The 14010-nt window shown below is 44.7% G+C and overlaps 1 protein-coding gene across 3 annotated transcripts in view; it reads left to right on the forward strand.

Moving 5' to 3' along the window:
• The window catches only part of GABRA3 (gamma-aminobutyric acid type A receptor subunit alpha3), a 231952-nt gene that overhangs the window by 120802 nt on the left and 97140 nt on the right, over positions 1 to 14010 (forward strand). For all 3 annotated transcript variants that reach the window (XM_036305993.1, XM_036305992.1, XM_036305994.1), the window contains one exon: positions 9040 to 9260. In XM_036305993.1, the coding sequence (XP_036161886.1) occupies positions 9040 to 9260 (221 nt within the window). The remainder of the gene's footprint in view (positions 1 to 9039; positions 9261 to 14010) is intronic.

Raw genomic sequence — 14010 nt, forward strand, 5'->3', positions numbered from 1 at the left:
GTCAGTGTATGCTTAATTTCTAGTTGGTCCTTTTTCATAAGCTCGAGGGTCTAAGTAAATTTATCAGCAGTTTCTAGAAAATTCTTGAAAAACCTTATAACCATGGTTTTGAACTCTATATCCAGTAGTTTGATTTCCTCCATTTCTGTCATTTGTGACCTGTTTCTTTGTCTCCGCATTTTTTATGCTTCCCTGTGTTGATAGAGTGGCTTTCTGTGCTAGGTGTCCTATAGGGCCCAGTGCCTCAGCCTCCCCAATTATCTGAGGTGGACACTCTTGGTGCACCCCTTTGTGGGCTTTGTGCACAGTCTTGTTGTAGTTAATCCTTGATTGTTGTAGGTATCACTGGGAGGAATTGACCTCCAGGCCAATTGTCTGTGAGAATCAGGTGTGTCTACAGTGGGAGAACTTCTGTGCTGGAGACACCCTTCTGGGGCAAGACTTGCTTCAGTGGGGCTTTGGTGCTCCCTGAGTCTGCCCCCTGAGTGTGTCCCTTATGGATCTGAGGAGTTGTAATCTGGATGGTCTCACTCTGACCACTGGGTACACTGGCTCTTGGATCTCTAAGGAGGTGCTAATTTAGCCTCTGCCTGAGGCTACCCAGCAGGAGCTATGGAGAGATCTTCAGATTCCTCTTCTTTGTTTGGGGTTTGGAGGTGCCCAGATGAGGCCCAGTTGTGAAGCAATGCAAGCTGCTGTGGGGCCTTGGGCCTTCTTTTGGAAGTTCTGGGTCTCTCTGACCCAGCTGCAGTTTGTTAGGTAATTTTTAGATTGCAAAGGCCAGGCCGTTCATATGCAAAAGCCTCTGTGCACAGCTTGGGTTGGGTGGGGTCTCAGGGAATCAACAGAGCAGAGAAAACAGCTATGGCAGATCCTCAGTCCTGCCCTAAGAGGTCATGGGTCTCAGTGTCCCATGGTAATCGCTGCAAGCACCTCTGAGAGAAAGCCGCCCTCGAGTTCCTACTGATGCCAGACAGTCCAGTTACTCCCCATATGAGTCTGGGTCCCCAGAGATTCGCCCGGAACTGGAGTTCAGAGCAGTCGGGAGCTTGAGACTCCCTCCCGATTGAAAAAGACAACCGCGTCCTCAGTTGCCAGTCCTTTCCATGTGCACCTCCGTACCTCTGCACTTTATTTCCGCACCTCCTCTGAGTCTCAGTGTGCTTTTCTCTTTCCTTCTAGTTGTAGAATTTCCACTCAGCCCGCCTTCCTGTGGTTCTGGATGATGTCCGTTTTGTCTTTTAGTTGTATTTTTGAAGTGGTTGTGCGAGGCAGCAATTTCTGATGTTTACCTATACCGCCATCTTGATTTCTCCTATGTCTGTATCATCTTAATCATAGTTCCCTTATAATATGTTTGATTATTCTGTTATAAAGTTATTGGAGAAGGTTTAATTTAGTTATATGTTATTAGTATATCAGCTGACTCTCGCTCATGACCATTTCCTTAGGCATTTGTTGTTGTGTATTGTGATCTGATTTTCAGAAAGCATTTATTTGTAGTCATGTCCCTCCACAGTGTTTTTGTATTTGCTTTTGCAAGTCAATCTAAAGGTATCCCCATCTTTAGACCAATTTTATGTTAATGTTTCTGCTTAAAAGCCCCAAATCAGGCAGATAGTATACATTTAATATGAATCCCATATAAGATTAGGCCTCAGGTTGTTAAATCTCAGTAAAAATGCTTCTTCTAAACCCTTCTTCATTCATAATTCATGCTTTGATAGACATGTTTTCTTTCTGAATTTTCATTTTGTAGACTGGTTTTGCCTAGTTCATTTTATGTAATTAACCTTTTTCCTGAGGTTGAGTCCTTCAGGATCTTGGTTTTATGTAGCAGTCTAGTTCTAACATTTTACCTGGCACAGTCCTGATTTATACCTGTTGTACTGGTATAATTGTTGATAAAACCTCCTATCACTCTCAAAAGTGTTCCAGTTTAGACAATAAAGTATGTAATATCCTAATCCTTAAGCAGGAATATGCTGGGTATGCTAGAGGAAGAGAAAAGCCAGGTTAGGTAATCTGTAGAGGGAAGAATGGTTAAAAATGAACTCAGACTTATTTTCCTTAGCATAATATAATCAAGGCCCATCCACCCCAAATGGCAAAATTTCATCTTTTCTTATGGGTAAGTAGTATTCCATTTGGTGAGGGGCCACAATGCAATATACAGTTCATGTATCATAGAAATGAAAACTTGAAACTTATAAAATCTTATTAACCAACTAGAGGCCCAGTGTACGGATTCATGCACCGGTGGAGTCCCTCTGCCTGACCTGTGGGGATTCGGCCAAAACAAGCTCTCTGACATCCCCCAAAGGGTCCCAGATTGCAAGAGGGCGGTTGTTGGGTGATGCACCTCGGAATTGGGCTCCCTCCTCTCTGGTTCCAGGTGCATCACTGGAGAACTACAGCTGCCAAGTCACTGCAGCTCGGCAGCTTCTGCATTGAGCATCTGACCCCTGGTGGTCAATGCCTGTCATAGCTACCGGTTGGAGTGTCTGCCCCCTGGTGTTCAGTGCACGTCATAGCTACCAGTCAGTCAGCCGGTCTGCAGGTCACTTAGACTTTTATATATATAGATGTCACCCCAATAAATTTAACTAAAAAAGAAAATTAAGTAAAATCTCAGACATTTCATGTAGCAGAATTTTCAATGACATATCTCCTAGGACAAGGGAAAAAATAAACAAATGGGACTACATTAAACTAAAAAGCTTCTGCACAACAAAATAAATTATCACCAAAATGAAAAGGGAATCCACAGTATGAGAGAACATATTTTCCAATGATAAATCAGATAAGGGGTTAATTTCCAAAATATGTAAAGAAATAATACAACTCAAAAAAGGAATACAAACAATACAATTAAAAAATGGGCAAGGAACTTGAATAGACACTTCTCCAATGAGGACATACAAGTAGCCAACAGACACATGAAAAAATGCTCAATGTCACTAATCATCCCAGAGATGCTAATTAAAATGGCAATGAAATATCACCTCACACATGCCAGAATGGCTGCCATCTATAAATCAACAAACAACAAATACTGGTGAGGATGTGGAGAAAAGGGAACCCTCGTGCACTGCTGGTGGGAATGCAGACTGGTGCAGTGACTTTGGAAAACTGTATGGAGTTTCCTCAAAAAATTAAAAATGGAACTCCCATTTGACCCAGCCATCCCATTTCTGGGAATATATCTAAACACATTGTTTGTGGGTAGTTTTTATTGCATGCTAACAGGTGGCACGGGCCATTTTTGCTATTTTTTTGTGCAAATGGCAACGTTCAGTAAAATTACGATAACTTTAATTTACGTATTTATACGTTACCCACATTCTACTGCTAGTCTATAAAAAATGTATTAATATGTGTCCCGCGCTCTACTACACTGGTAGAACATATAAATATGTAAAACATATAAATACGTAAAACATATAAATACATTTCCCACATACAGTGTGTTAAGAATCCCGAAACAGCAATCAGAAAAATATATGCACCCCTCACAACAGCATTATTTACAATAGCTAAGATCTGGAAACATCCCAGGAGCCCATTAGCAGATGAGTGGATAAAAAAGCTGTGGTACATTTACACCATGGAATACTATGCTGCTGTAAAATAGAGGAATCTCATACCCTTTGCATCAGCATGGCTGGAGCTAGAGACCATTATAGTGAAACTAGAGGCCCAATGCATGAAATTCATGCAAGGGGCTTGGCCCTTACAGCCGCAGTGGCTTGCCTCAGCCCTCGCAGGCCAGCTTCATCCAGAAGGTCATCCAAAAAAATGTCTGGAAGGTCATTTGGCTGTCTGGTCTAATTAGCATATTACACTTTTATTATTATAGACTAGAGGCCTGGTGCACAAAAATTTGTGCACTCAGGGGGAAGGGGGGTTCCCTCAGCCCGGCCTGTGCCCTCTAACAGTCTGGGACCCCTCGGGGGATAACAACCTGCTGGCTGAGGCCTGCTCCCGGGTGGCAGAGGGCAGGCCCAATCCCTAGGTGCAGCCCCTGGTTGGGCTCAGAGCAGGGCTGAATGGGGAGTTGGGGCGCCACCCCCTGTCATGCACAGAGCAGGGCAGATCGGGAGGTTGCGATGCCACCCTAGTCACGCTCAGGGTAGGGCCGATTGGGGGGTTGGGGCACCGCCCCCTGTCACACTCAAGGCAGGGTCGATGGGGAGGTTGCGGCACCACCCCCTGTCACACACAGAGCAGAGTGGGTCAGGGGTTGGGGAGCTGCCCCTTGTCACTCACAGAGCAGGGCCCATCAGGGGGATTGGGGCTCCATACCCTGTCATGCACAGAGCACGGCTGATCAGGGGTTTGGGGAGCTTCCCCCGTCACTCACAGAGTAGGGCCAATAGGGGAGTTGGGGCACCACCCCATGACACACACAGAGCAGGGCAGATCAGGGGGTTGGGGTGCCGCACCCTGTCACACTCAGGGCAGGGCCGATGTGGAGGTTATGGCTCTACCCCGTCACACACAGAGCAGGGCCCGTGGTGAGGGGGGGTTGGGGCGCCGCACCCTCTCACACACAGAGCAGGGCCAGTCAGTGGGTTGGGGCGCCGCACTCTGTCACACACAGAACGGCAGGGCGATCAGGGGGTTGGGGAGCTTCCCCTATCAGGGACAGAGCAGGGATGATCAGGGGGTTGGGGCACCTTCCCCTGTCACGAACAGAGCAGGGCGGATAGGGAGGTTGTGGCCCTGCCCCTGTCACACACAGAGCTGCAGGACAATCAGGGGGTTTGGGCGCTGCCCCCTGTCACGCTGATCCCGGTGCTGGGAGGCATATTACCCTTTTACTATATAGGATAGAGGCCTGGTGCACGGGTGGGGGCCGGCTGGTTTGCCCTGAAAGGTGTCCTGGATCAGGGTGGGGGTCCCCACTGGGGTGCCTGACCAGCCTGGATGAGGGAATGATGGCTGTTTGCAGCTGGTCACACACCCTTCAGGGTGGGGGTCCCCACTGGGGTGCCTGGCCAGTCTGGGTGAGGGGCTGAGTGCTGTTTTCAGGCTGGCAGGTGACTGAAGCTCCCAACTGCTCCTTTATTTCTTTTTTTTTTTTTTTATTCTGGGCCAGCTTTAGCTCTGAGGCTTGCCTCCAGCTCTCAAGCCTCGGCTGCTGAAAGCAGCTATCTGGTTTGTTTCGGTTCTATAATCGAAACACTGTTTAAACTCCAGCTCTGAGATCCTGGCTGGCTGAAAGCAGGTTTCTGGGGTTTTGTTTAGCTTCTATATTTGTAGCAATGTTTCAAACTGCAAGCTCAAAGGCTGGCAGCAGCAGGCTGGGAACGTTGGAGTCCTCTGTCACTTGTAGCAAGCAAGCCTCATGTTGGCTTCAAGCTGCCTCGCTGCCGGCCGCCATAATGGCTGGCAGTTAATTTGCATATCGCCCTGATTAGCCAATGGAAAGGGTAGCGGAGTGACACCAATTTGCATGTTTATATTTTATTAAACAGGACTAGAGGCCCGGTGCACAAAAATTTGTGCACTTGCGGGGGGAAGGGGGTCCCTCAGCCCGGCCTGTGCCCTCTCGCAGTCTGGGACCCTCGGGAGATATTGACTTGCTGGCTTAGGCCTGCTCCTGGGTGGCAGAGGGCAGGCCCAATCCCTAGGTGCAGCCCCTGGTCGGGCTCAGAGCAGGGCTGAATGGGGAGTTGGGGCGCCGCCCCCTGTCATGCACAGAGCAGGGCGGATTGGGAGGTTGTGATGCCACCCTCAGTCACGCTCAGGGTAGGGTCGATTGGGGGGTTGGTTCACCACCCCCTGTCACACTCAAGGAAGGGTCGATTGGGAGGTTACGGTGCCACCTCCTGTCACGCACAGAGCAGGGCTAATCAGGGGGTTGGGGCACTGCCCCCTGTCATTCACAGAGCAGGGCCAATCAGGGGGTTGGAGCACCATCACTGTCACACTCAGGGTAGGGCCGATAGGGAGGTTATGGCTCTACCCCGTCACACACATAGCAGGGCCTGTGGGGGGAGGGTAAAGGGTTGGGGCGCCGCACCCTGTCACACACAGAGCCGTAGGGTGAACAGGGCGTTGGGGAGCTCCCCCCTATCAGGCACAGAGCAGGGATGATCAGGGGGTTGGGGCGCTTTCCCCTGTCACGAACAGAGCAGGGTGGATAGGGAGGTTGTGGCCTCGCCCCCTGTCACACACAGAGCCGCAGGGTGATCAGGGGGTCTGGGCGCTGCCCCCTGTAACGCTGATCCTGGTGCCGGGAGGCATATTACCCTTTTACTATATAGGATAGAGGCCTGGTGCATGGGTGGGGCCGGCTGTTTTGCCCTGAAGGCTGTCCTGGATCAGGGTGGGGGTCCCCACTGGGGTGCCTGGCTAGCCTGGATGAGAGGATGATGACTGTTTGCAGCTGGTCACACACCCTTAAGGTTGGGGGTCCCCACTGGGGTGCCTGGCCAGCCTGGATGAGGGGATGATGGCTGTTTGCAGCTGGTCACACACCCTTCAGGGTGGGGGTCCCCACTGGGGTGCCTGGACAGTCTGGGTGAGGGGCTGAGGGCTGTTTTCAGGCTGGTGGGTGACTGAAGCTCCCAACCGCTCCTTTTTTATTTTTATTTTTTATTCTGGGCCAGCTTTAGCTCTGAGGCTTGGCTCCAGCTCTTAGGCCTCTGCTGCTGAAAGCAGGTATCTGGTTTGTTTGGGTTCTATAATCGAAACACTGTTTCAACTCCAGCTCTTGAGTTCCCAGCAGGCTGAAAGCAGGTTTCTGGGGTTTTGTTTAGCTTCTCTATTGGTAACAATGTTTCAAACTGCAAGCTCAGAAGCCAGCAGCGGCAGGCAGGGAACGTTGGAGTCCTCCGTCACTGAAGTAAGCAAGCCTCATTTTCACTTCAAGCTGCCTGGCTGCCGGCCGCCATATTGGTTGGCAGTTAATTTGCATATCGCCCTGATTAGCCAATGGGAAGGGTAGCGGAGGTATGGCTAATTACCATGTTTCTCTTTTATTAGATAGGATAAGTGAAATAATCCAGAGAAAGACAAATACCACATATGATCTCACTTATATGTGGAATCTAATGAACAAAATAAACTGATGAAAAAAAATAGTAACAGAAGCATGGATACATGGAACACACTGACAGCTGTAAGAGGTGAAGGGGGTTGGGAAATGGGAAGAGATTAACCAAAGAACTTGTATGCATATGTGCATAGCACATGGACACAGACAGTAGTGTGATGAAGGCTTGGCTGGAGGAGGGAAGTGGGGAAATAGGGGACATCTGTAATACTGTCAACAATAAAAAAGAAGAAGAGCTCAGAGAGGAAGGTAAGGGCCAGTTTATTAAGTGCTTTCTAGATAAGGGAAGGATATTAGAATTTATTGCAGGTAAGATTGGAGGCCATTAATGGATTTTAAGCAGCTTCTGGTTGTTTATTTTGCCTGGCTACCTAAAGGTGTCCCCCATGCTTTATGTACTTTAGTGGTTAGCCAAGGATTTGGACAGAGTTTGTATTCAGAGTTTGAGACATACCCTCTCAGTGGTTATCTTGCTTCCAGGGTCTCCCCCTGAATTTTCATCTCTTTGGCCAGCCTTAAGCAATCTCCTCTGAGATATTATGCCAATAAAATTTCTGTCAAACAATCACCATCCAGAACAGTTCTGTTATCGGTGATTTAGTGGAAGACTCCACTATTGTTTCTGTCTGAATTTTTTAAACATGAGGTCTTCCTCATATGTGTATAGTTAGTATAGTGGTTAGCTAGGATTTCAGGCAGAGTATATACCCAGATTTAGGGTACCATTCCTACTGTGGCTCTCTTCTAGGACTCTCACCCCTAAATTTTCAGATTATTTGCCACTTTGAGCCAGTAAGGCTGTGTTATCATAACATGTGAAGTCGAGGTTTGGAGGAACACCTTTAAGAAAGAGAAGCCACAAATGTAATTTTAATCCATTGCTATTGCCATCTTTCAATGGTACACTTTTCTCAAGTATTTGCCTGCTATTAGTCACTTTCCATTGCTTTAAAATAGTCTATCATTCTATCTTTCTATTTATTTATTCAAATTTTATAGTTGATAGTTATAATGATTTAGTCATGATAACTAAATGATTTAGCATCCAAATGATTTAGTCTGCTGTTACCAAAACATAGAACATTTATTATTTTAGTTTGTGTTTATATTAACAGCAATTTTGAAAATTTTCATTTTTATTAGCCATTTTTATCCATTTCATGAATTTTCTGTTCATGTCATTTACCCATTTTCTATTTGTTTGTTCCTTTTTATCTGTAAGAGTTCCTTATTTATTAAATATATTAAGATATTAATTCATCAAACATTTTTACTTGAGGTTCAAATGAAATATGTTCTAAAATTTAAAGCTTTGTATTTGTGGTGATTATTATATTGGCCTTTCATGTTCATATGGGATCATTTAGTAGGAGCAGACAAGGTAAGGAATTTGTCCTTACTAGAGATGCCTCGACATGGTGAAGGGAGCTCTTGCCTTTTTATAAGACAAGATCTTGTGGTTAGCTTTTATTATTTATTTATTTATTAAAAGTATATTTTTATTGATTTCAGAGAGGAAAGGGGAGAGAAAGAGAGAGAGAGAGAAACATGAATGATGAGAAGAGAATCATTGATCAGCTGCCTCTTGCACGCCCCCTACTGGGGATCAAGCCCACAACCCGGGTATGTGCCCTTGACAAGAATCAAACCCAGGACCCTTCAGTGTGCAGGCTGATGCGCTAACCACTGAGGAAAACCAGCTCAGTGTGGTTAGCTTTTATGATGTGCAGGGCAGTATTGGCAGTGACTTTCCTAAGCAAAATCTTGTCAGATACATTATCTCTTACTTACTTACTGATCTCCATGGCATTATTTTTCAATCATAATCATTTGTTATACTCACCGTAACTAGTGTTAATAGGCTGCTGCAACTCTGCATCAGAGGAAATATTGCAAGGTAATTAATATTTGGTAAGGACACTGCGTCCTTACTAGAACTCTACTCAAACATTGTTCTCTCTCTTTTTTGTCCCTAGGAGTACACCATTGACGTATTTTTTCGACAGACATGGCATGATGAAAGACTGAAATTTGATGGACCGATGAAGGTCCTTCCACTGAACAATCTTCTGGCTAGTAAGATCTGGACCCCTGACACCTTCTTTCACAATGGGAAGAAATCGGTGGCCCATAACATGACCACACCTAACAAGTTGCTCAGACTGATAGACAATGGAACCCTCCTCTACACAATGAGGTCAGAAAGTGATATCCCTTTCTAAAATATACTTGTGGGTACGACTAGGTTTTAAAGCAGCATGTTTTAGGCTATCCATTGAAAATTCTTTCAAGTTTACAGATTTTAAATGCACACATAGGTGTGTACTCTTAACACATTTGCAGATATACACACTCATGGACATATATATACTAGTATAGATACACATATAAATTGAGAGTTGGCCATATGAACATTCTAAAAAACACAGAGATATATGTTCATGATGTATAAATGCTGCATACTCCAAGACACATGAGCACTAATATAATGCATATACATTATCAAGAACACTTAAATACACAGACTCACAGCCATATACATAGGCATGAACATTGTGACAGTCAGAATAGGCTAATTTTAACTGTAAAAACGAACTACTATGATGCAGGTTATGAGAGTCATGTAGGCTAATGATGGATATTTTCTGAAACATACAATGCTAATATATATATATGCAAAATTACAGCAGCATATGTTTAATGCCACATGGTCTTGGAATGCTGAGGAGTTTGATATAAGTGAAGTTTCCGAAGAACTTAAATCTATATCTTGTAAGCCAGCAGTCACCAACCTTTCAGACCTCACGGACGACCGGTTGGTGAATGCTGTTTTAAACAATGTATAATGAATCATCAGAAACATAAAATTGTGATGGTTTTTGTGCTTTGGGGGATTGTGATGGTTTTTATGCTTTGGGAGTAGAAAAGTATGATATACAGGGTTAGGCAAAAGAAGCTTTACAGTTGTTTGTATGGAAAATAACTACAAACTAAATCATTGTTTGTATCTATATATATAAAAGCCTAAGTGACCTACCAAACGACCAAACAACCAGTCACTATGGTGCACACTGACCATCAGGAGACAGACGCTCAATGCAGAAGCTGCCCCCTGGTGGTCAGTGCACTCCCACAGCTAAACTCCAGCGGCCAGTCAACCTCCCCCTGGCAGGCCAGCCCCATTGGCCCAGATCAGGGTGGCCAGCCAACCTCCCGTTACCCCTCCCACTGCTGGACAACCTCCCATGGCTCCTCCCCATGCCCCCCAATTGGCCCCGATTGCTGGCCTGGCCAACAGACCCCACTCATGCACGAGGCCTCTAGTCAATCTATATTTATAAAAGCCTAAGTGGCCGAACGACCGAACAAATGAATGACCAAACAACTGGTTGAGTGGTCGCTATGATGTGCACTAACCACCAAGGGGCAGACACTCAATGCAGGAGCTGCCCCCTGGTGGTCAGTGCACTCCCACATCCAACCTCCTGCTGCCCCTCCCCCCGGCCAGCTGAGCCCAATGGCCCCGATCGGCCCTGATCACTGGCCAGGCTGAGGGACCTCACCCATGCACAAATTCGTGCACCGGGGCTCTAGTAGATAATAATACAAGAATAACCTCCGTATTTTGTGTACTCTCAACTTTAAACCTACTTTTGCCTAACCCTATATCTTTTATTTATTTTTTAAAATCTTTATTGCTGAAAGTATTACATATGTCCCCCCTTTTCCCCCTTTGACATCTTCTAGCCTGCCCCCACCCCAGGCTCCCTTTGGATCCTACTCTTCTGCCTGCCAATTCTGGACTTCCTGTTAGGTACTTAGGTGCTAATCATTGTCAGACACTGTCCTTTTGCTTTCTGAATCCTGCTGGAAGCTCCAAGCAATCCACAGTTTGTGTCTGTATCCACAGGCCTTGGCTGCAAGCAGAAGGGGCCAATCTGCTCTCTAATGTAGGTTTGTTAGCATCATGGGGCCCAGGGCTGGGTCAGCAACTTCCCTTAGTTCTTTGGGCTCTACCTCTGGCCCGCCTTTGCCTGCTAGCCAGCTTTCAATCTTAATCATTCAATAGTCTGTTTCTGAAAGGGCTTTAGGTGGGGGAGGTGCTGTTTAGCTTTCAGGGAATATGGTGGGTGTGTTTCCCTGTCCCAGAGCTACTCTTCCATGAGTTTCCCAAAATAGAACTCTGCCCTTGGCTTGGCAGAGAGAATCAGCTGGAAAGAGTTTTTATCAGTTCTCCTGTGTGGGGAAAATATCAGTTTGGTTCCCAGGATATTGGGGCAGACCCCCTCTGCCCTTGTCCTGTCACTGAGGGCTCCTTGAGACTGTTCAAACCCATAAGCTTGGCCTCTGCTTTTGTTTCCTCTGAAAAGCTCAAAATGCAGGGTGTGGCATGCAGGGATCATGCAGGTGGGGCAGGCTGTGTTGACTAGAGTGGGTCTTTTTTCTTTTCCCACCATGAAACTACTGGGAGCAGCTAGCTCCTTTCAGGAAAAATGGCCGTTTTGGTTTGGGGGCCTACAACCAAATGCCCCTGGCTGCTGTTTTGGCAAATCTCCCCATAATGCTTCCCACCGCAGTCTCCTTAGGTACCACAAGTCCGCACTTCCCTCCCTGCACAAAAGCCTGGGTGTAGCTGCAAATGAAAACTCCTGGGTCCTGGGGGGATGGAGATGTGGAATTATAAAGAAGACTGAGGATGCTTATTGAGAAAGGCAGAAGATGAAGTTGAATAAAGGATTAGCCACCTGAAGATAGAGTTGGATGAATGGGAAGAAGATGACCAGTGGGCTCTTCATTTTAGTCTGAATTGGACAAGTTTAGGAAGATAGGAGTCTGTGCAGAATGACCTTGTGCTTATTCTAAAGTACAGAGTAGAGGAGGTACAGAAGTTTAGAAACATGATGAAGCCATTGGTTCCCTTACACAGTATAAGCTTCACCTTGGACCCAGGACAATGGGTCCAGAGGGAGACCTAAGTTCAAGACTGAAAATAAATGCTTGGCTCTATTTGTGACACCACGATTTATTCATCTGGTGACTTTTTATAAGATACAAATTACCTGTTTTCTCATTCAGGTAACAATGTGGCTGCTACCTTCTTGCAGACACATAAAAATCACGAATTGGATAAGGTCTGAAGAACACTTAGAATTTTTCAGAAAGTGTTTGTTACTCTACCACATTACTGTTATTATTTTTGATCCTCAGAAATTATATCTGGATTCCATGAAAAAACTAAAGAATGATAGTTTGTTAGAAAAATTTTACCAAGGATTGCATGGCTGTGTAACTAGGGCAGTTGAGAATGAAGCTTTGTCTTGTCTCATCTTGAGACCTCAAGACAACCATAAAAATGCAGGCCAAAGCTCATTACCTGCTGCTTACTTCAGCAGCACACATACTAAAATTGGAATGATATAGAAAAATGAACAGAACCCAGATCAAAGTGATGCACATGTTTATGAATTTTCCATTTTATCAGATATGAATATATAGGGAACTGCATTTCTATTAATGACATTTTATTTATTGATGAAGCTATGGATACATATGTTCATTGCATTTTTCTTTATACCTATGGTATATGAATGTTGCATAATATATAACAGTAAAACAGTTCCAGTGATTATTTTAGTATGAGCTATAAGTACTCATTAAATTTAACTAGATTTTATCCCATTGAATTGAATCATTCATTCAACCCATTTATGAGTGCTTATCATGTTTGTGGATTTGGGAATAAGTGCTGATCTATAGAGATAAATAAGACACATGTCATGCTTTTAATGACTTACAGTCCAATGGCTACAGCAGATATGTGCAGAGATAGCTGCACAATAATATAAAAGTCCTTAAACAGAGAGAGGTGCAAAATGTGTTAGAATTACAGTGCAAGAACATCCAACATCACGTGGCGGCATCAAGGGAAGTTGTAGAAAGGAGGCAATGCTTATTCTATATCTTGAATCTTGAAGAAAGTGTAGGTATAGGGTAAGGTACAGAAGGGTATTCTAGGCAGAGGAAATAGCATATACAAAGGCAGGTATTCATGAATTGACACAATTCATCATAAAACTAGGAACACAGTGATGAGCAAGAATAGATGAGGTCTCTGCCCTCGCTTATATTTTGTTGGGGAAAACAAATAAATCATGACAGTAAAGTAGAATAAGTGCTATGATTGAGGAAGCACAGAGTAGTATGGGAGCATCTAGAAGGAACAATAAAGTGAGTCTATGGAGAATAGCCACAATGAATTCCAGAGGAATTCACTTTTAAACTGAGACTAAGAAGAAGTGAAGAGTTAAATTAGAGTAAAAGATAGGAAAAAATGTTTCATAGAGAATAAGGTGGGGAGAGAGAGGGAGATAAAGAAGGAGGGAGTGAGGGAGGAAAGGAGGGAGGGAGAGAGAGAGAGAGAGAGAGAGAGAGAGAGAGAGAGAGAGAGAGAGATGAAGGCCAGAGGAATGAGGGAGGAGGTGGTAATAATACATTATAGAAACTAAAGGAAATTCAGTGTGACTGGACCACAGAGTAAAGTGCAGAGAAGTGGCCTGGGTTGAAGAAGGGGTGCTTATGAGCTATGTTGGCATAAAAATTATAGGGATCCATTATTAAAAGAGTTTATTACAAAGGAATGATACAAACAGATTTGCATTTTAGATATGTTCATCAAATGAACATATGTATCCATAGCTTCTGGGAGCAGTGTGGCAGGTAGATTAGAGGAAAGCAAAGATGAAGATGAGGTGCCTAGTTTTATGAGCTGCAATACTCTAATAATAATATTAATAAAAATTACTGTGTACTAGAGAGCTACTATTGCCAGTCACTTTATTAAAACAACTCTGATCATCACAAAAACTATTCAAAATAAGTATTTTTCTATTGAATTGATCCAGAAAGTAAAGCTTAAAATTAATAATGACTTATGCAAGATGATGCAG

The sequence above is a fragment of the Myotis myotis genome, unplaced genomic scaffold (assembly GCF_014108235.1).
Source record: "Myotis myotis isolate mMyoMyo1 unplaced genomic scaffold, mMyoMyo1.p scaffold_m19_p_4, whole genome shotgun sequence".
Classification (NCBI taxonomy): Eukaryota; Metazoa; Chordata; class Mammalia; order Chiroptera; family Vespertilionidae; genus Myotis; species Myotis myotis.